This window comes from Mixophyes fleayi, chromosome 9, assembly GCF_038048845.1.
Source record: "Mixophyes fleayi isolate aMixFle1 chromosome 9, aMixFle1.hap1, whole genome shotgun sequence".
In the NCBI taxonomy this organism is placed as follows: domain Eukaryota; kingdom Metazoa; phylum Chordata; class Amphibia; order Anura; family Limnodynastidae; genus Mixophyes; species Mixophyes fleayi.
In genome coordinates, this window is record NC_134410.1 from 66006863 (window position 1) to 66028044 (window position 21182).

General features: G+C 42.0%; 1 protein-coding gene across 1 annotated transcript; it reads left to right on the forward strand.

The window, feature by feature from the left end:
- The first annotated feature begins 1151 nt into the window (after positions 1-1151).
- SNX12 (sorting nexin 12) lies at positions 1152-17486 on the forward strand. The gene is made up of 4 exons (XM_075184481.1): positions 1152-1392; positions 13797-13892; positions 14244-14368; positions 16205-17486. The coding sequence occupies exons 1-4, from the start codon at positions 1228-1230 to the stop codon at positions 16305-16307; spliced, it is 489 nt and encodes a 162-aa protein (XP_075040582.1). The 5' UTR covers positions 1152-1227; the 3' UTR covers positions 16308-17486.
- The last annotated feature ends 3696 nt before the right edge of the window (positions 17487-21182 follow it).

The following is a 21182-nucleotide window of genomic DNA, read 5'->3' on the forward strand; positions in this document are numbered from 1 at the left end:
CCCTGCAGCTGCCTTACGTACGTATTGCATTTAATATCAGTTGTTTTCAGGCGCGGGCTGACGGACGTCAGCCCGGGGGGCACACACCGCACAGGAGGCCGCATCACATTTATATTACTTCCGGGGGGCGGGCGGCCCTTGCAGACGTGATTCTGAGCGGCCCGGGGGGCCGATGCCCCCCGGCCCAGCCCTCCCCTGGTTGTTTTCATATATTCTTAAAATTACAATGCAAACTGTGCAGATCAAGTTATAAAATAAAAAATACATTATTAAGCATTTATGTTGTTTTAATATTTTAAGATATAAAACCCTTGGTATCCTGCTGACAGGTCTACTTCAAGAGGGAAATATCACTCTCTATAAATATCTATTTATTTATGTAAGTACCAGACACCCATTGCATGCCATGACTAATGAAACTCTTTGCCACCTGATATCTTGCCCAAAACAGTGTTGGGCCAGGCAATAGACAGGCGTTTTATATGTAACTGACCCAGTGTCAAATTGGTGGCCAAACAGCATTTAACCCTTGCAGAACTGCAGCTGATAAAATATGGTGATTTTGCCCCCTGATTTCATGCCAAAAACTTCGTTGGGTCAGGCTAAATGTTATTGCAGTTTGTATACAGGACACCCTTTAGTGTTAATCTGATGTGAAATCGGTGATCCACCTTGATTTAATCCTTTAAAAATAAGCTTTTCTGAATAACAAGCTGGAGCATGAATAAAAAGCTGGCCGAATAAGAAGCTGACTTCAGCCTCGTCTGACATTCTATAATTTTGACCTACTAAGATGTTTAGCTTTTCCTTTTGCATCCTAATAACGACTTCAATATTTTTTTTTTTATTCTATGTTTGTTCGATGTTTTAAATATCACGGTTACTGATGCCTAGTGTGAGATGTAAGAAAATGTATTTAATAATAGAATGTTTGCAGTTTTCTTCTTTAGTGAGATCATTTGCTACTATTGGGTTGCCCACACCTCAAACAGTAATGAAACCATAAGTTTATCTACATTAGTCATGTTGTACGCTAATCATACACCCTGCAAACCACCCTTCTGCTCCTTGCACGGGCTATGCATAATATTGTGCTGCGCGTGCGCACGACGGCTTAGCTGCTTGTAGCCCGGCTAGCGCGCAGCAGGACGTACTGCGCATGTGCAGTGCGGGCTCACGGCCGGGTGTGTCGGTTCCGACGTCTATTGGTCCTGGTTTCCGGTCAGTATGTCGGACGCCTCGGTGGCCGATACCCGCCGTCTAAACTCCAAACCTCAGGATCTAACAGACGCATATGGTCCGCCTAGCAACTTCCTCGAGATTGATATCTTCAACCCACAGACAGTGGGAGTCGGACGAAACCGGTATACCGTATACGAGGTCCGCATGCGGGTAAGTGCCTTAGCAATACGAAGGCTGCTTAGTCTCCTGTGCTGGTATTTTTATGCACTTGCAGAGACATAGATGTGTGTGAACGAGCTCCTGTCACCTGGTGGAGTGTTGTATTAGCCCCCTTCATCTGGTGGAGCCTTGTATAAGCATCCAGTCCCTGTCACCTGGTGGAGCGTTGTATCAGCACCCAGCTAGCCCCTATCACTTGGTGGAGCGTTGTATTAGCCACCTTCATCTGGTGGAGCATTGTATCAGCATCCAGCCCCTGTCACTTGGTGGAGCGTTGTATCATCATCCAGCCCCTGTCACTTGGTGGAGCGTTGTATCATCATCCAGCCCCTGTCACTTGGTGGAGCGTTGTATCATCATCCAGCCCCTGTCACTTGGTGGAGCGTTGTATCATCATCCAGCCCCTGTCACCTGGTGGAGCCTTGTATCAGCATCCAGTCCCTGTCACCTGGTGGAGCGTTGTACCAGCACCCAGCTAGCCCCTGTCACTTCGTGGAGCGTTGTATTAGCCCCTTCATCTGGTGGAGCGTTGTATTAGCCCCTTCATCTGGTGGAGCGTTGTATCAGCCCCTGTCACCTGGTGGAGCGTTGTATCAGCCCCTGTCACCTGGTGGAGCATTGTATCAGCCCCCAGCCAGCCCCTGTCACCTGGTGGAGCGTTGTATCAGCCCCTGTCACCTGGTGGAGCGTTGTATCAGCCCCTGTCACCTGGTGGAGCGTTGTATCAGCCCCTGTCACCTGGTGGAGCGTTGTATCAGCCCCTGTCACCTGGTGGAGCGTTGTATCAGCCCCTGTCACCTGGTGGAGCGTTGTATCAGCCCCTGTCACCTGGTGGAGCGTTGTATCAGCCCCTGTCACCTGGTGGAGCGTTGTATCAGCCCCTGTCACCTGGTGGAGCGCTGTATCAGCCCCTAGCCCCTGTCACCTGGTGGAGCATTGTATCAGCCCCCAGCCAGCCCCTGCCACCTGGCGGAGCGTTGCGCCAGGCCCTGCCACCTGGCGGAGCGTTGCGTCGGCCCCCAGCCAGGCCCTGCCACCTGGCGGTGCATTGCTTCGGCCCCCAGCCAGTTCCTGCCACCTGGCGGTGCGTTGTATCAGCACCCAGCTAGCCCCTATCACTTGGTGGAGCGTTGTATTAGCCACCTTCATCTGGTGGAGCGTTGTATCAGCATCCAGCCCCTGTCACTTGGTGGAGCGTTGTATCATCATCCAGCCCCTGTCACTTGGTGGAGCGTTGTATCATCATCCAGCCCCTGTCACTTGGTGGAGCGTTGTATCATCATCCAGCCCCTGTCACCTGGTGGAGCCTTGTATCAGCATCCAGTCCCTGTCACCTGGTGGAGCGTTGTACCAGCACCCAGCTAGCCCCTGTCACTTCGTGGAGCGTTGTATTAGCCCCCTTCATCTGGTGGAGCGTTGTATCAGCCCCTGTCACCTGGTGGAGCGTTGTATCAGCCCCTGTCACCTGGTGGAGCGTTGTATCAGCCCCTGTCACCTGGTGGAGCATTGTATCAGCCCCCAGCCAGCCCCTGTCACCTGGTGGAGCGTTGTATCAGCCCCTGTCACCTGGTGGAGCGTTGTATCAGCCCCTGTCACCTGGTGGAGCGTTGTATCAGCCCCTGTCACCTGGTGGAGCGTTGTATCAGCCCCTGTCACCTGGTGGAGCGTTGTATCAGCCCCTGTCACCTGGTGGAGCGTTGTATCAGCTCCTAGCCCCTGTCACCTGGTGGAGCATTGTATCAGCCCCCAGCCAGCCCCTGCCACCTGGCGGAGCGTTGCGCCAGGCCCTGCCACCTGGCGGAGCGTTGTGTCGGCCCCCAGCCAGGCCCTGCCACCTGGCGGTGCATTGCTTCGGCCCCCAGCCAGTTCCTGCCACCTGGCGGTGCGTTGCTTCGGCCCCCAGCCAGCCCCTGCCACCTGGTGGAGCGTTGTGTCATCCCCCAGCCAGCCCCTGCCACCTGGTAGAGCGTTGTATCATCCCCCAGCCAGGCCCTGCCACCTGGCGGAGCGTTGCGTCGGCCCCCAGCCAGGCCCTGCCACCTGGCGGAGCGTTGCGCCAGGCCCTGCCACCTGGCGGAGCGTTGCGTCGGCCCCCAGCCAGGCCCTGCCACCTGGTGGTGTGTTGCTTCGGCCCCCAGCTAGGCCCTGCCACCTGGTGGTGCGTTGCGTCGGCCCCCAGCCAGGCCCTGCCACCTGGCGGTGCGTTGCTTCGGCCCCCAGCCAGTTCCTGCCACCTGGCGGTGCGTTGCTTCGGCCCCCAGCCAGCCCCTGCCACCTGGTGGAGCGTTGCTTCGGCCCCCAGCCAGCCCCTGCCGCCTGGTGGAGCGTTGCTTTGGCCCCCAGCCAGCCCCTGCCGCCTGGTGGAGCGTTGCTTGGCCCCCAGCCAGCCCCTGCCGCCTGGTGGAGCGTTGCTTCGCCCCCCCAGCCAGCCCCTGCCGCCTGGTGGAGCGTTGCTTCGGCCCCCAGCCAGCCCCTGCCACCTGGTGGAGCGTTGCTTCGGCCCCCAGCCAGCCCCTGCCACCTGGTGGAGCGTTGCTTCGGCCCCCAGCCAGCCCCTGCCACCTGGTGGAGCGCTGCGTGGGCGCGCTGCCACACTGTGATGCTAGCCTGGTGATGAGTATAGATAAAATAAAACAACTTGCATATTGCCACAAGGGACTGTTCGTAATAAATAGGACCCTATATCTTTGAACTGGAGCTCTATTGCTTTTAACAGAAATAAAATTCATCAGGCTCTCTGGCTATTTTGAAAGCCCTAGTTTAGACAAGTGTTATCAAAATTATGTTGCTATAAAAGCCCTGATCAATACACAACAATATTCAAGAATTTTTGTAATACAACAATAATACATACATACAAACAAACAAATAAACACAAAACCATCAAAAGGGAAAAGAAGGTTTAAAGGGGGGAAGTGAAGGTACACAACATCTGGAAAAAAAGTGGTATATTTTGTGATGCATTAAATAAATCCTTTTATAAATGTAGCTTATAATGTAACGGTTCAAACATTCCAAAAAAACTGTGCATGGCATGCATATATTTCAGTTTGGTCGGATTAGGGTAAATTAGTTTCCCCCGGGTCATTCCACAACAAATCAACACAGGGGGGAAATGTATCATGCCCCCGTTTTTTCAACTCGAGTTGACAGCTAAAATTTAAAGCGGTGCTGGCTTGTAAAGGCAAGCGCTGCCTTTACAAGCCAGCGCCGCTTTAAATTTTAGCTGTCAACTTGCCGATTCCTGACGAGTTGAAAAAACCGGGGTATGATACATTTACCCCAGGGTTTCAAACTGACCGTTTCAGATTGTAATGAAACTTGGTATAATAAATATTGTCATGGGTGTAAAGAAAACCCCCAAATGCTGATATATGCACTGCTTTTGAAGTTATACGCGTTTAAAGTTGCACTTTAACGTTTTTTAATTTTTAAGTTCAATAATATTTTTATTTTTCTTCCAAATTTAAGGGATACAAAAATTAGAAAAGGGGGAGGGGAAGGAAAGGCCAAAAATAAGAAAGGGGAAGGGGGGGGGGGGGTACATAGTGGGGAGGAACACTTTACACAGCACCAAAATTACAATACAAAGTACAGTACAAGCTATCAACTCTGTAGGTCAATTATGTAACAGAACCGTAGAGGTCAAACTCTCAGTGGGTCAACTTTTCACGATGCAGAACCTGATGGGGGCTCATTCAAGGAGAACGATGAAAGTGGGAGCACCGAATCAGATTGGGCCAAGGTTGCCCCCTCACCCTCTGTAGTATACACATGCCAGGCAAACCACTTCATTAGGGGTGAGGAAGGGGAGGAGGAATACGGCATCCCCATCGTCTCCATCTCTAAACTGTACTTTAGCAATCACTTTATTTAACAAGGGTAGATTTGGGGATTTCCAGTTCTGTGCCAGAATTGCTCTTGCAGCAATCAATATGTGGCAAAACACATATCTAGCATGTATAGGGAATTGTGGTGGAAAGTGCTGTAGCAAGGCTACCTCCGGAGTGGGATCTATTCTTTGAGAAGTGACCTTGTTGGCTAATTCAAACACCTGTTCCCAAAATGGTCTGATGAAAGTACAATTCCAAAATATATGCATCATATCCCCTGGTATACCACATTGCCTCCAACAGGATTTCGATTGGGCAGGCCACATTTTTTGTAATGTTTTTTTAAATTGCCTTTGAGGGTCACCTGATTGAGCTAGAGAGTTGTGCAACATCTCATTTTAAACCTTTTTATGGGCTTTCATATGACAGAACACAACAGTATGTTTCAGTAAAAATGTAAAATTTTCAAAATCAAATTTTAGATCTTCTCAAAGCCAGATTTTTTAATTTTTGAAAAACATCAAGTTTTATTTTGGGATCATCTGCTACAGGAGCTTTCACTTTGGACTGTTTGTTAAAAAAATGAAATGAGAACTATCTAGGCCTGTTCATTACTTTTAATTTATCTATTTAAAAGATTCATTTGATGTATATTATGTATAATGATACAGTATGTTCATACTGAAATATTTAAAACATTTGTGATAATTTTATGTCTTTCACATATTATAAGAAAGCTTACTACAGATCATTACCATTTGGTGCTGCTGCTCTGGATGGATGCTACTTGATGGGGTGGAACTGGCTAAAGGCTTCTTATTAGAAGTATGATCAGCCTTTTTATATGGGTTGAACCAATAAGGTACCTGTCACTTTCCTCCATCTTTATTTCTCTACACCAATGTAAACACCACAGCAGGCTCAGACTGAGGTGCCGGGGAGTCAGGGAAATAATTGCCTTGAAACTCTGCTATATTGGAGGAGCCCATCATGTGCTCCTCAGACCCATGGAGATCAGCAGCAGCCTCATGGGCTGTACCTTCTCTTCTCTGCCTGGCCGGGTTGCTAAGGCTTCTTGTGAGTACAGTGTTACTCCCAGTCTGCTGGGTCTCTCCCTCCCAGCACCACTTCTCCAAATTGCTGTTCTTCCCTGCTCCCAGCACACATTCTCCCAGTCTGATAATACACTGTAATTAAGCACTCCGCTTTTTAAAATGTGACACAAATGGTCCAGGGTCAGGTAAGGTTTGGGTGGGCTTAAATTAGTGACCAAGGGGCTTTTCTTCACTGATTAAAGCCCACCCAAACCTAACCTGTCCCTGTAAAAGGCGGGCCTATTCAACACAATGGAAGTGTCTGTCTACGTACAGTACCTTTCCACTTAAGTTTACACCCTGTGCAGAAGTGGGAGCAGGCACTGTCTGTAAAATCTTGTCCCCAAACGCACCTGAAGAGGAAAGTGAACTGGAAAAAATATTATTTTGTTGATTTTCTCAGATGTGTAGTGCCTCAATAAATATAATTTTCTTGAATCACTCAAAACTGAAAGATCTTGTAGCAGATGATCCCATCATGATCCCAAAATAAAACTTTGGGGATTTATTAACAATATGAACAATTTTTGAGATGTTTTTTAAAAAATTAAAAATATGGCTATTTGAGAAAATCTAAATTTTGATTTTGAAAATCTTAAATTTTTAAATTTTATTGAAACAATGATGTATGTCATATAAAAGCCCATAAGAGGTTTAAACTGACACCTTGCCCAACTCTAGCTCAATCAGGTAAGCTTCAAATCCAATTTAAAAGAAACATTAAAAGTAAATTATTTGTTAAAAAATTGCAGCTTTAAAGATGTATAATTTATTATACCAAATTCAATTGAAATTAGAGAATGTAAGGTAGAATTTCTTTTCTAAAATTGTGTTGATTTGATGTGGAATGACCCTTCCCCCCAAGTTAACCTTTTTTTATTTTATCAATTTTAATTTCATGTACAGTTCACTGTGAGTGGCTTTTTTACATGCTGGTATAAAACATTCACCACTAAACTCCGCTTTCTGTCACTGGTTCAAACACAACAATTGGAAATATATTTTAGAATATAAAAAGTTGCTTGCCTTTCAGCCATTTATTTCAGATGCCCGTGTTTCGTCATATTCCTGGTCTCCCCGGCTGTCAGTCTCCTCTAGGAGAACAGTTAGTTCCCATTTACATTAAGGATTTTCTACCCATACTTTGCACAGGAGCAGCACTTCTGATTATTGTTTCAACATAACTGCTAATAATGGTGGCATCAGCGCCTTAGAAGGAATCCCAGAGAAATCTCAAGGGCTTTCCCAAACATTTTGGCATTCCCCCCTGCAAGCACAAATATCACTGAAATTAGCAGGACTGATGGAACACTAAGTGGATGTTCTGCTCCTTTAACATGAATAGCATATTGTGATGCAATTTTATGGATTGTGGCTTAAGGCACTCCTCAACTTGAGACCCGGTCACCTGATGGAGTGATGTGTGGACGATCTGCCCCTGATGCCTGGTGGATTGGTTTGTGGGTGGGTCTGGCCAACTGGATTGAAAAATCTCAATAGATCTAAGCTGGTAAAAGGGTTAAATACAATTATTCAGAAGTGAGCTTACTTAATCTATATACTCAATAGTTTATAGAAATTAATTATGATCTAGCAAACCGAAAAAAAGCTGGAGTGTGGTTAAAATCAGGCCTGGATAGAATGCGACCTAAAAATGTGTCTGGTTATTGGACTCCCTTTTTATATGCCTCCCTTTTCCTGTCGGTAAAAGCCATCTCTCCAGTGTATTTGCCAGGAACTATTAGAACAGACTTATGGTGATTAGAGCTCTAAGGCACAGCACCATAACATGCTGTCCTGTTGCAGTAGTGCCCGCTTATATTTGTTGGACGTATTGCCAGAGTGTGCAGGGTTTCACTGTAGTGCAGCTGTGGATTCATTAACAGAACAGCTCTTTAGAATATTAAGTAATGTATAACATTTAAATTGCTTGCAAGTAAGGTGCTATGTTATCTGTTAACGAACAGCAAGGCACTTCACTAATTTGTGAACAAACTGTTGGTCAGTAACTTTTGGTACTTGTCCCTGGCCTGTGTTTAACTGAAAATTCTTTTTAATGGCCCCTGTACATTGTTGAGCTTTACATTCTCATTGGTAGAATTCCAGGGTAGAAGCACCAAACACATGCATGTGACCATACAGTTAGGAATAATCCCTTTTGACCTTCAGGTCTTTTTTGTTTTTCAACCAATTTTCTTGCAAATAACTCTTTAAGTGTGGGTGAAAAATGTGATTAAAAAGCCCTTCATGAATTTTCATGTCTCTTTGGATAATAATTGCAGCAGCAATCTAAAGAAGCAACCTTTGACAAGGGGGGTGGACTTGTCATTTAACAATATGCTATTTGCTAGATTATCTGTGTCGTCAATACCTTGAGCAGAATTAATTCTAAATGGACTCTAACCCCATATATATATGCATACCTAATATACTGGGTCTCCCATTGTCCTATCTTTGGTGAGTTTGTATTTAAAGAAATGTAGTTAGATTTATTGTTTTTGTGTTTGGTTTCCAGTGCTTTGCGAACTATTTAATAAGAACAAAATAGGGTTCCTATAGCAGCAAGCATTTTTTTCACCACTCTCCTTTAGCCTGCATAGAAGGAAAGCTTTGAGGAATAGGGAAAGTTGGTCCAGAAGTGAGCACTGTGCAGTCTGACAGCCTGATTTTGAAACAGAGTCCAGCTATTGGAGTAGAGAGCTTGCTTTCTTCTGTATGAGCTAGAGGAATAGAACAGTAGAAAATAGAGAATGCGCTATTGAACCACTAAACCACTGTATTTATTATTATTATTACCAGTTATTTATATAGTGCCACTAATTCCGCAGCGCTGTATAGAGAACTCACTCACATCAGTCCCTGCCCCATTGGGGCTTACAGTCTAAATTCCCTAACACACACACACAGACAGACAGAGAGAGACACACAGACTAGGGTCAATTTGTTAGCAGCCAACTAACCTACCAGTATGTTTTTGGAGTGTGGGAGGAAACCAGAGCACCGAGGGAAACTTACGTAAACACAGGGGGAATCGAACTCCGGGCCCCAGTGCTGTAAGGCAGAAGTGCTAACCACTTAGCCACCATGCTACACTGGCTTACACTGTATGTAAGCCAATGAAAGAAACTAAATTCATAGAAATATATAATATTGCTTTACATTCTCTCGCCAATTAAAAGATCTTTGGAACAGACCAAGTATATAACACTGACAATCGTAATGGCTCCTTAAGGAACTCCCGACACAATCCTAATAAATCCTTTTCTAATGTTTTAGAAAAGGAAATAATCCCCACTTAGTGAATAAGTGCAGAGTCCTGTGGCATGATCCTCCAAAGGAATACTCGTTACTTTCATCCAGTGTAATAATTGGTTTAAAAGCAAAAAGGATGTAGGTAAGTGGCCAACTTACTAACTGATGGTATCCATTAATTGCATGTAATTTCCAATATGAATAGTGTAAAACATTCAGGAAACATTTTTTTAACTTCTTGTCTCCTCTTTTCCTGTGCAGGCTCACTTGATCTAACAAGTTTTGTCTCGTAACTCGTATCTTTGAAAACAAAATGTCCTTTTTATTTTAACTGAATTGGTTGGCATATGTAAGCAATTTTATTCTATACAGTATCTATAATTTTTTTTTGCACTTGGTTACACACAGTGGTTTGGTGGTTCATTAGCGCTGTCTCTGTTTTATACTGTTCTTTTGTACAAATGTGAAGGTGAGTGGGTTTTTTGCTTACTGCATAGTGAGCACTCAATGGTTGGTGTGTTTGAAAGGCTAGTGTGTCCCCAACAAGATGCCTGCATAGCACTTGAAGTTCACTTGATGTTATCTCCTGCTCTTTACAACCAAAATCTTTCAACAGACTCTCTCACAAATGTATGCTTAAGCTAGGTACACACTACAGAATTTTCCACCAACTTTTTATGCCGATTGATTTTACATGCGATCGATGTTCCGATCGCTCGGTCCATGGACTGCATACACACTAGCCTTGTTTAGGACGATAAAGGGAAGAGCGGACGTCCCTTTAGCGACTTTTTACAGCCATGTTGTCGTGAGCAATGACTGTAATTTCGTATTCACTGTTGTGGATCGGTCGGAAGTTTATACACACTACACAGCGGAAACGAGATTGGAACGAAAATATTAAACGGTACGACCAACCACATGAGGCGACAATCATCCATTTGGGCAGACTTCCGACCATCGTGTCACTGCACACACTGACCCGACTTTTGAACGAGCGGTCGTATGTCGGCTGATTTAGCCGATTATTGGATGAAAACTGTGTAGTGTGTACCCAGCTTAAGCCATATATGCTAATTAGTGATGATAGAGTTAGGTGTTTTGCCTGTAGTGAAAAACTGCAAAGCAATAAATAGTAATTAGACTTTTTTTTTTATTCAATATGAAAGAGACAAGTTAAGATTTTGATGTTGTGTACAACTTATTATATAATTAAAAATAAATGATATAATTATATAAAACTGTTTAAATTCTGAGGTTTAGTTTGTAGATGTCATAAAGTTACAGGATTATATCAGTGAAGTCCTATATTGTTTGGTCATATTGAATGCCAGAGGAGGGGTGAGAATTTCAGCCTAGTCAATCGAGCATGCACTTGCAGGTAATCAGGCTCCTAGTCAAAGCTGCTCTGTTGCCTTGGGGACCACCCATGAGCTTCACTTCCTCTGATATAACTGAGCTAATGAAAGCAATCACAGGCCCACTGTTACTAAATCAATAGCTGGTTGGTGGGCAGTAAACTGCTTTTTCTTCGCTGTAAACACTAATGCACAGGCCACACATGCTGTGTTATTGCAATTATATTCCAATATAAAGCAATTGGCCTAACAACACAGTGTGTGCAGCCCAAAAAACAACTGTGATGCCCAATAATCCTCTCCAAAACCGTTGGCTGAATATTGCAGCCCACATTAGCATTCTAATAAATATATTTAACTTGAGTTACAATTGGTGAAGTATTTAACTTTATACATTTCTCCTGTGTGAAATAAAATCATGTTTTTGTTGGTAATAATACATGATAATAATGAAGCGTGTGGATTGACTACATTTAAAAAACCTTTTGTGGTTTTGTAGGAAACCAATTAATACCCTTACAGCGACCTTTTGAAATTGGATTTTCTGATACCACTCGCCCACCCTCTGACCAAGCAGATTTTTATTTATCGGCACAACTGTTGTAGTCACTCAGTATTTTATATGTTGGTAAATGTGGTTGGAAGGGCACTAATATTGTCTATCTAACCATTGTTTCTAGTATCGCCAAACCCAAACCGCTGTTTGTGTTTGCTATCATTGTGGAAGGGTTTTGTGTTCCAAATTTTGCAACACCTCTTGCTTTATACTTGTGTTTAACACAGGTTAGATGCATTGTTGCAAGCTACATGGAGCTCCAAGTGAACGCATGTCAAAAACATTTGCGCATAACATGTGTTTTCACTAGTGTTAAAATGCAACACCAATGGCTACCTTGATCTGACCCTACTTGCTATTTGACAAAATGTATATAGTATTTGCTAATGCTACAGTGAAATCCACCTGCTATAGATATATAAATATGAGATATATTGATTAATTGATCAACTGTATTAAGTGCACCATTTAACCCCATAGTTATGTATATTGATGAACTTTGGAACTACAGTGATTTTTCCTGATGCTGTATACCCATGTTGGTGAAAGCCTAAACGATAGACCATAATTTGGAAATTTTAGCTATAAAATCAGGTTTGCTATTTTATTCTTGTCATTAGAAAGTGTAGAGATAGACTTGACAAAAATGTTTTTTTTTTCCTCTGTCTGCTCCTAAAGGACCCCTAACCACAGGCATTGCCAAACAAACCAAGTGGAAACTGCCTGCATGTGAAAACTCGTGCGAATGTCTGAAACGCAAACCGCACAAAGCTTTAAACAATTCACTTCAGTATCACATTAATTTCAATGTGTGTGCTAAACGAACATTAAAAACCCACCTTTTCCTAAAAGCCTTCCAGTCTCATGCCTAAATTCCCACTGGTCGGCTTCCTCTCTTTCTCATCCCTTCTTCCCCTTCCTCGACTCCGTCTCTCCCGTCTCATCCATGTATCTGTCTGTCTACCCCTCACTTTAGATTGTACGCTCCTTTGAGCAGGGCTCTCCTACCTCCTGTTTCCATCACTTTTAACTGCGCTCTCCAGCTACTCAGTTCACCTCCTCTCGGTCCCTCTGCCCTCTGTCTCCTCTCGCTTCTCTCCGCTCCCCTCAGTGACTCTTTACCTGTCATCCGTGCCCACCCTCTTGGGCCATAGTTACCTGCCTGTACTCACTTTTCCCCTCCCTCCCTCCCTCTCTTTCTTGCTGTGCCTGAGCCCCCAGAGTTATAGTGCTTACTGTTACTTGTACTGTGCTGTTTCACCTTGTACTGTGCCATTGTTTGTCCTTGTACGGCGCTACGGATACTTTGTGGCGCCCTATAAATAAAAATTAATAATAATAAAAATAAATGCAGAACCTCATTGAAATGAATGGGAGAAACTGTACATTAAACAAATGTATCACATGAATCATTATTTATATAAAATCACCATATTACACAGCACTGTAGAGAGAATATTTAAGCATTCAGTCATCCACATCAGGCCCTGCTCCATCATAACTTTCAGTCTAAAATATCTTCAAACACACAGACCCTACATCTCATTTTTGTCAACAGCCAATTAGACTACTAGTATGTTTGGGGACTGTGAGAGGAAACCAGAGCATTCAGGGGAAACATGGGGTGAGCATATACTATTACCAATCACCTTTAGATCAGCAAACTTTTTGGTTCATTTCATTTAAAGACTAAAACCACCTCATATGTGCCAATATACATCAATATATATTTGCATTGTCCATCAGAATTGCAGCATGGTGGCTAAGTGGTTAGCACTTCTGCCTCACAGCACTGGGGTCAGAGTTCAATTCCCGTCCATGGCCTTATCTGTGTAAAGTTTGTATATTCTCCCCATGTTTGCGTGGGTTTCCTCCGGGTGCTCCCACACTCCAAAAACATACTAGTAGGTTAATTGGCTGCTATCAAAATTGACCCTAGTCTCCTTCCTCTCTCTGTGTGTATGTTAGGGAATTTAGACTGTAAACTCCAATGGGGCAGGGACTGATGTGAATAAGTTCTTTGTACATCGCTGCGGAATCAGTGGCGCCATATAAATAAATGGTGATGATGATTGGCACCTTTTATTCTAAATCTTAATCCTCTTTGTTGGGGTTTTTATGCACAAAAAAGGACATGTTATAAGCTAAAACAATAAGGAAACTTAATTTTTCATTTAAGTTCTGTAACAACAACTAAAGGCATTTTCATTATATTTTTGTACAATAAAATATTTTTGTAATTGCTACTGTAACTGATATCAGTAAAATCATCATTTCTCTCTTTGTATTACTTCCTTTCTAGACAAATCTGCCAATCTTCAAATTGAAGGATTCCACAGTTAGAAGACGATACAGTGATTTCGAGTGGTTGAAGAATGAACTTGAGAGAGACAGCAAGGTGAGGAATTGCTTTTATTGCCTTTTTTCCTCAGGTCTTCAGCCCCAACTTTGAAAGGAAATTTAAGAGGTTTTTTTTATCCAAAAATGTGATTCTGTTTATCTAAATACTACAGTTAAGGCCGATTCAGTTCAGCGTAATGTGCCGTGGAGAGCCTCTGGAAAGCACCACATGGCAATTTAACGTACGCCACACCCCATAGAGATGCGCAGGAAAATCTGCGATGTTGGAAACTGTAGTATCCATAAATGCACACAGCCAAATGGCTACACATTGAGTAGGATTGAATCAGCCCCTTATAACAAAATATAATACTTGTGAATCCGTTCTCTTACCGTTCTCTTCTTGTAGATTGTAGTTCCACCATTACCTGGTAAAGCACTTAAGAGACAGCTCCCTTTCCGAGGAGATGAGGGCATTTTTGAAGAGTCTTTCATAGAAGAGCGACAACAAGGACTGGAGCAGTTTATTAACAAGTAAGAAAACTGTTTTACATCTTAGTATAGTGTATAATCGTGATGATGCTCCATTTTCACAATCTCACAAGTTTGCTTTGACCATATTTCTCACATATTCAAAGTGTCCTAAAGGAAAATATAATGCCGTTGTCAGGCAGTAATGGGAAATGAATCTGCTTTAAATGCATTCTGCATACAGCGATGCAAAACAATCTTTGTACTTGGCTTGAATTACGCTTTCTGACTCAAGAGTTTATTACCTCTAGATAAACCCATATTGCTGTCTTTTTACCTGTTCCTGTCACATGCATAGCCTCCTGCAGGATAGTTCCGTGCAGCCTGCGGCCCAGCAGTTGTGTACAATTGGTGTAGACTTTACAGCCATGTCACTTAAAACAAAAAAAAAACCATGTACAAATGTACACACACTTTGTGCCAAATAGACTAAATTTATAATAAAGTAAACATATTTGGTTTCCCTATAAACTTTTAATTTCATGCATGTATGCCGCCTATGCACGCACATAAGCAGGGTGTGGCGGATAGAGGTACTGAGCATAGTAATAAATCCTAATTGTCAAGCATATTATACAACCCCATAGTTGGCACATGCATCTCCTAACATACTATCTCTCACTGGCATTACCTGCTGCAGCTCACAAACAGAGCTGGGCTCCTGCCTATACATGTGTGCGTGGGCAGGTCTGTAATGGCTGCAACTGCAATCATCTATGTTTGTATTTGTAGCACTCTGTATATTAACCTCCGCAGGACCACAACCTAAAATTGTATTCTCTGTATGACCTGGACCCAGGCGCTGCATTTTTCTTTTATTTCCTTTTTTTTTCATTTTCAAAAGCAAAGGAACATTCTTAAATGAAAATGTAATCCTCTCCCCTAAGCTAAAATTACAGGGATCATCTATCTTTTATGCTACTATCATCTCATTTGCATAGAATAGCATTAAAAGGGGACCGTAAAAAACTAAGGTCTACTTTAACAGAACAATTAAATAGTTATCTGTTTCACTAAAAGAATATCATAGTGATTATATTAACAAAGCTTGAAATATTTGCAGTAAAGTATGTTTTGCATAAGAGGTGAGTTTTCTTTGCACGTCTTACATAAATGTAGTCCTATTGGTTTCTATGACATAACCTTATCTCAATATTCAACCTTACACCTCAATTTTTAGGTCTTTTTCCCAGTTTTGATTTTATACTTTCAAACCATGGTGAACTTATGTAGACTGCACTGGGAACAGTGCTTTACAGGCAAGCGCACAGTTAAGGAGGAATAAGACCTTTAGCAGCAGTTTTAGAGAGCAGGTTAAGTATACATTTATAAATACAAATAAAATAATCACAATTAGTCAGTTGTTTTGCATAGCATGGTTACTGTTTATATAGTGCCAATCACCCTGCGCATTGCTGTACAGAGAATGTTATCATTGACATCAGTCCCTGCCCTATTGGAGCTTACAGTCTAAATTCCTTAGAACACGCACTCTATGATCTATTTTGTCTGAAGCCAATTAACCTACTAGCATATTTTTTGGACTGTGGGAAGAAACTTGCACAAACACTGGGAAAACATACAACCTCCACACATATAAGAGCCCAGGTTGGACTCAAACCTATGATCCCAGGGCTGTTAGGCAGCTATGCTAACAACTATGACACTAGCATTTAACCATTTATACAATATTTTGTTAAATGTAGGTGACATGGGCTGAGACTTCTTATTTACAGGACTGCTGACATTAGTATTGTTTGTATTTGTGTTTTGGGATTATTTTGTAGTATATGCATGCTCATATCCATTTGTAATGTATGCTGTCTTCTTCCCTTTCAGGATCGCTGGACATCCCCTTGCTCAGAATGAGCGATGTCTGCATATGTTCTTGCAGGACGAAACAATTGATAGGAATTATGTGCCAGGCAAAGTGCGCCAATGAGAGCTCTAGGCACATCCTTCTCCTCCTCTCCCCCTCACATACATACCCACTATTGCCTGCTAAATTACATTTATTTTTACACTATGTCCCCTCTTGGTGTCATTCATGAGGCCATCCTGTGTTTTAAACCTGTCTGTATCACTCTCCCCCTCTCTGAATGCTGCAACTAGTAGAATTAAGCAAGCCTATTCATTTTCATCCTCTTCCTTGCCTGGCGTTAGGGAGTGATGCAACCTGGCCTTTTTCTTCTATATTGCTAGCTCTGAGATGCGAGTTATATTGACCTAGAGATAAGTGGTTTCCCTTCCAAACATTATTTTCTCGGGTGAATGTTCAGAGCAGCGTCCATCAAAAATACTTTTGTTCTAGTGAGCATTCATACATGCCCTGGAGTGCTCTTTCAAGTGGAATACTTTTCTTCCCTCTAACTAGTCCATGACTGGCAAATATTGTAATACAATCTATAACTTGTTGTGTCCCGGGTCTTGGAGTGACTAAGCAAGTATGCACTCTCCCCACCCTCTCTGTGTTATCACTACAAGTGTGCTGTTTATTTAATGCTCGGAGTAAAGACCTCAGATATTGTATAGGCATCGACCTGCTGCACAGCCAAAAATGTGTATTCTCTGATATGTAAGTGGTTATAACTGATCACACCTGCTCTATTTGAACCCAGTTCCAGCAAACATTGAAGATCAGAAGTAAAAGTTGTCTGCTCAGTCTTCGTGTCTACTGCAGAAGATGGTCTTGACTGAGAGATCTAAACAAAGTGAAATAAACGAATATATGAGCTTCAAGAATTGTTTCCTGACTATGGGGAACTTAGCTGGTACCATACACTGGTCTTCGTGGAGAACAGGCATGGCTGGTCACTGGTCAGCTCTGGACATGTAGGCAATGAAGGACATGGCCATCATTAAACAGCTTTTTGTTTGTTTTGCTACATATTTGTTTAGCACTTGTGGTTGGTTGGTTGGGAGGGAGAAATATATTTATTAATGATCAGCTTTGGGGTGGAGGCATAGTGGCTGTTGTTAAATGAGAGGTGTCATGGCTGTCACTGTGATCTCCTGTGTGGGCTGACCAGTTATAACACTCGGACCTGGGCTTATGAGCATATTTGCTGCTTGTGTCCTTGTGCTGGAGACCATGTCTGTGTATATAAAAATCTATATCTGACATTTGGTGTAAGAGTTTTCACTGTATTGCTTCACCTCGTCCAGATATAGGGTTACACATGGAGGCAAATGGTTCTGGTTTGATAGAACTATAACTAGAATGCAAACAATTTATTTCTCATTTAATTGTAACCTACACACCACTTTTCAAATTTATTTCTTCTTCATGCACTCTTCTCAATTTGTTTCATAGTCCTGGGCCTGGAAGGATGTTTTTCTACTATAACCATAGTTGGAAGTTCTGGTTTTACACCAACACCTTGACATACTGCTTAATTTTCTGCAAAATCATACAGGTTTTACATTAGCTAAAGAACAAGCAGGACCACTTAGGTTGCTTAGTTGCCTATCTTGTGGTGAGAAAACATTGTCCATAGTTATAGTTGATTTGAACTGTTAGGTGTACTACAAATATTTTTAAATTCGCTTGCAGATTTAGATTACTGCTCCATGCACCCACAACTTTTTCAACATAGCAGTATTGCTTAACATTACTCCTGAAGTACCTCCTTCAAACTTTCATACATGATTTTTTTTTCTGGAGAATATACTACCCTACTGAACTATATTTGTTGTACAGTTATGGGCTCTCGTCTCCCAAAAATACCAGAAATCAGTAGATGTGGAAAAAAGTAAATTAATTGCTGCTGTTTGGTGTTTTAATGTACACAGAAAACGTAGGTCCCGAACATTCCAAATAAGTTTCCATTCTTGTATTTAAAATGTATCCTTCTGAATGATCTTTAAATGTATATAACTTATGCCTATGACCATTAGTTGAGCAAGTTTTCATTTTTCGTTATATTGATCATATTTGAGTTGTGTTGGCCAGAACTGAATACAGTATTCTTAATGTAACCAAGCCAGAGAGAGAGAGAGAGATCGGTTACTGGGAATCCCAAGCTGTCTCACTACAAGTAATAGTTTTCTATACAATGTCGCCCTCTGGTGACTTTCACTGTTTAGCTTCATTTCCTGCTTATTTTCAAGCCCTCTGATGTAACAATAACTAATATCTTTGCAAGCAAAGGGACTTTTTCAAATGTTGCGATCTCCTAGTTAACAGAAATGCATTATATAGTTTGGTGGAATCATACTCTCTTGGATGTATAGAGAGATCATTTGTCTTTTAAAAAATGCATATGGGAAGCTTTATAAGACAACGAGGCTTCACTTCTGAAATTCTCGAATTTATTTAGTTGTAATGCTTTTTGTTATGTTAAATTCATAACCGAATTGTAAATACTCAATGTATTGAGCACATTAGTTTGGTTGCTATACTAGTTAGGTAATTTGTTTTAGAATGTAAACATCCTATTGTAGTATAAAAATGCTAAATGTTTCACAGATGTCCAAATAATCTCTATCAACTGAACCCCCTTATTCTATAGTCAAATATGTAGACTTGTTTGACGTGATCTCATTGAATATTGTAAGATGTATTTTTTATTTTTTTTATGTAAAGTTTTCTCACCTTCAGCAAACTCCTTTTCTATCTACGGTTAGGCACCTTTGCTTTTACTTACCTGATTATTCATTACTGAATTTCTTATGGATTGTTATTACATTTATAGCTCTTCATCATATGCAAAGAGTTATACTTTGCTGTTCAGAAATCTTGCAGTCATGCGAAAACATGTCGGATCATCTTTGATTCATTTTCTGTTCGTATAATGTTTTAACCAATAGAGAACGTCAAGTGTTCTTCTGTGCTATGAAAATGTGGTTATATATTATTGTGAATATGAAAGAACATATCTACAACAATTCTGTCTGACATTGTAGTGTATGTAGACAATTGGGCCACCGGCATTTAACCCAAATAGGTTTTAATCAATGGCTGATATATGGCATCACCAGCTAACCGGAATTGCAATGTAACATGCAGCCATGTATTCAGCCTGATCAGTGAACCACCAGTTATATGGCAAACTTTAATCTGCCACGTTTGGCAATTAAACTAAATGAACAGAGTTACTGTGTGTAAGCGTGCTTTAAAGGAGGCATTAGATAGATGTTGATTTATGGCCAGCGCTGAATACATGCAATCAAGTTCATAAATATTGAGAAATCGACAAAATTCTCATATTTTGGGCTCTATACACCACCACAATGGATTTGAAATGAAACTAACAAGACGTGCTTTAACTGCAGACTTTCAGCTTTAATTTGAGGGTATTAACATCCAAATCAGGTGAACGATGTAGGCATTACAACAGTTTCTATATGTGCCTCCCACTTTTTAAGGGACAAAAAGGAATGGGACAATTGACTCAAAAGCTATTTTGTGGAAATGTGTGAGCTATTCCCTCATTATTTCATCATCAATTAAGCAGATAAAAGGTCTGGAGTTGATTCTAGGTGTGACATTTGCATTTGGAATCTGTTGTTGTCGACTCTCAATATGAGATCCAAAGAGCTGTCACTATCAATGAAGCAAGCCATCATTAGGCTAAAATATCAAAACAAACCTATCAGAGAGAGAGCAAAAACATTAGGTGTGGCCAAATCAACTGTTTGGAACATTCTTAAAAAGAAAGAACGCACCGAAGAGCTCAGCAACACCAAAAGACCCGGAACACCGCGGAAAGCAACTGTTGTGGATGACAGAAGAATTTTTTCCCTGGTGAAGAAAAACCCCTTCACAACAGTTGGCCAAATCAAGAACACTCTTCAGGAGGTAGGTGTATATGTGTCAATGTCAACAATCAAGAGAAGACTTCACAAGAGTGAATATAGAGGGTTCACCACAAGATGTAAACCATTTGTGAGCCACAAAAACAGGAACACCAGATTAGAGTTTGGTAAACAACATCTAAAAAAGCCATTACAGTTCTGGAGCAACATCCTATGAACAGATGGGACAAAGATCAACTTGTACCAGAGTGATGGGAAGAGAAGAGTATGGAGAAGGCAAGGAACTGCTAAAGATCCAAAACATACCACCTCATCAGTGATGCACGGTAGTGGCCAATGGAACTGGTTCCCTTGTATTGATGTGACTGCTGAAAAAAGCAGCAGGATGAATTCTGAAGTGTTTCGGGCAATATTATCTGCTCATATTCAGTCAAATGCTTCAGAACCCATTGGACGGCGCTTCACAGTGCAGATGGACAATGCCCCAAAGCAACCAAAGTGTTTTTTAAGGCTAACAAGTGGAATGTTATGCAATGGCCAAGTCAATCACCTGACCTGAATCCTATTGAGCATACATTTCACTTGATGAAGACAGAACTAAAGGGAAAATGCCCCAAGAACAAGCAGGAACTGAAGACATTTGCAGTAGAGGCCTGGCAGAGCATCACCAGGGATAAAACCCAGCGTCTGATGTCTATGCGTTCCAGACTTCAGGCTGTAATTTGACTGCAAAGGATTTGCAACAAAGTATTAAAAAGTGAAAGTTTGATGTAGGATTGTTTAGTTTGTCTCATTCCTTTTGGTCCCTTAAAAAGTGGGAGGCACATATAGAAACCGTTGTAATTTCTACACTGTTCACCTAATTTGGATGTAAATTCCCTCAAATTAAAGCTGAAAGTCTGCAGTTAAAGCACATCTTTTTGTTTCATTTCAAATCCATTGTGGTGGTGTATAGAATTGGCTGCTCAGCCGCGTGGCCGTATTGGGCGGTTCTGTATATTATTCAGGCCAAATAGAGGGATTTCTTGAGGCTCGAAGTGTGCAGTTGGATTGCACACAA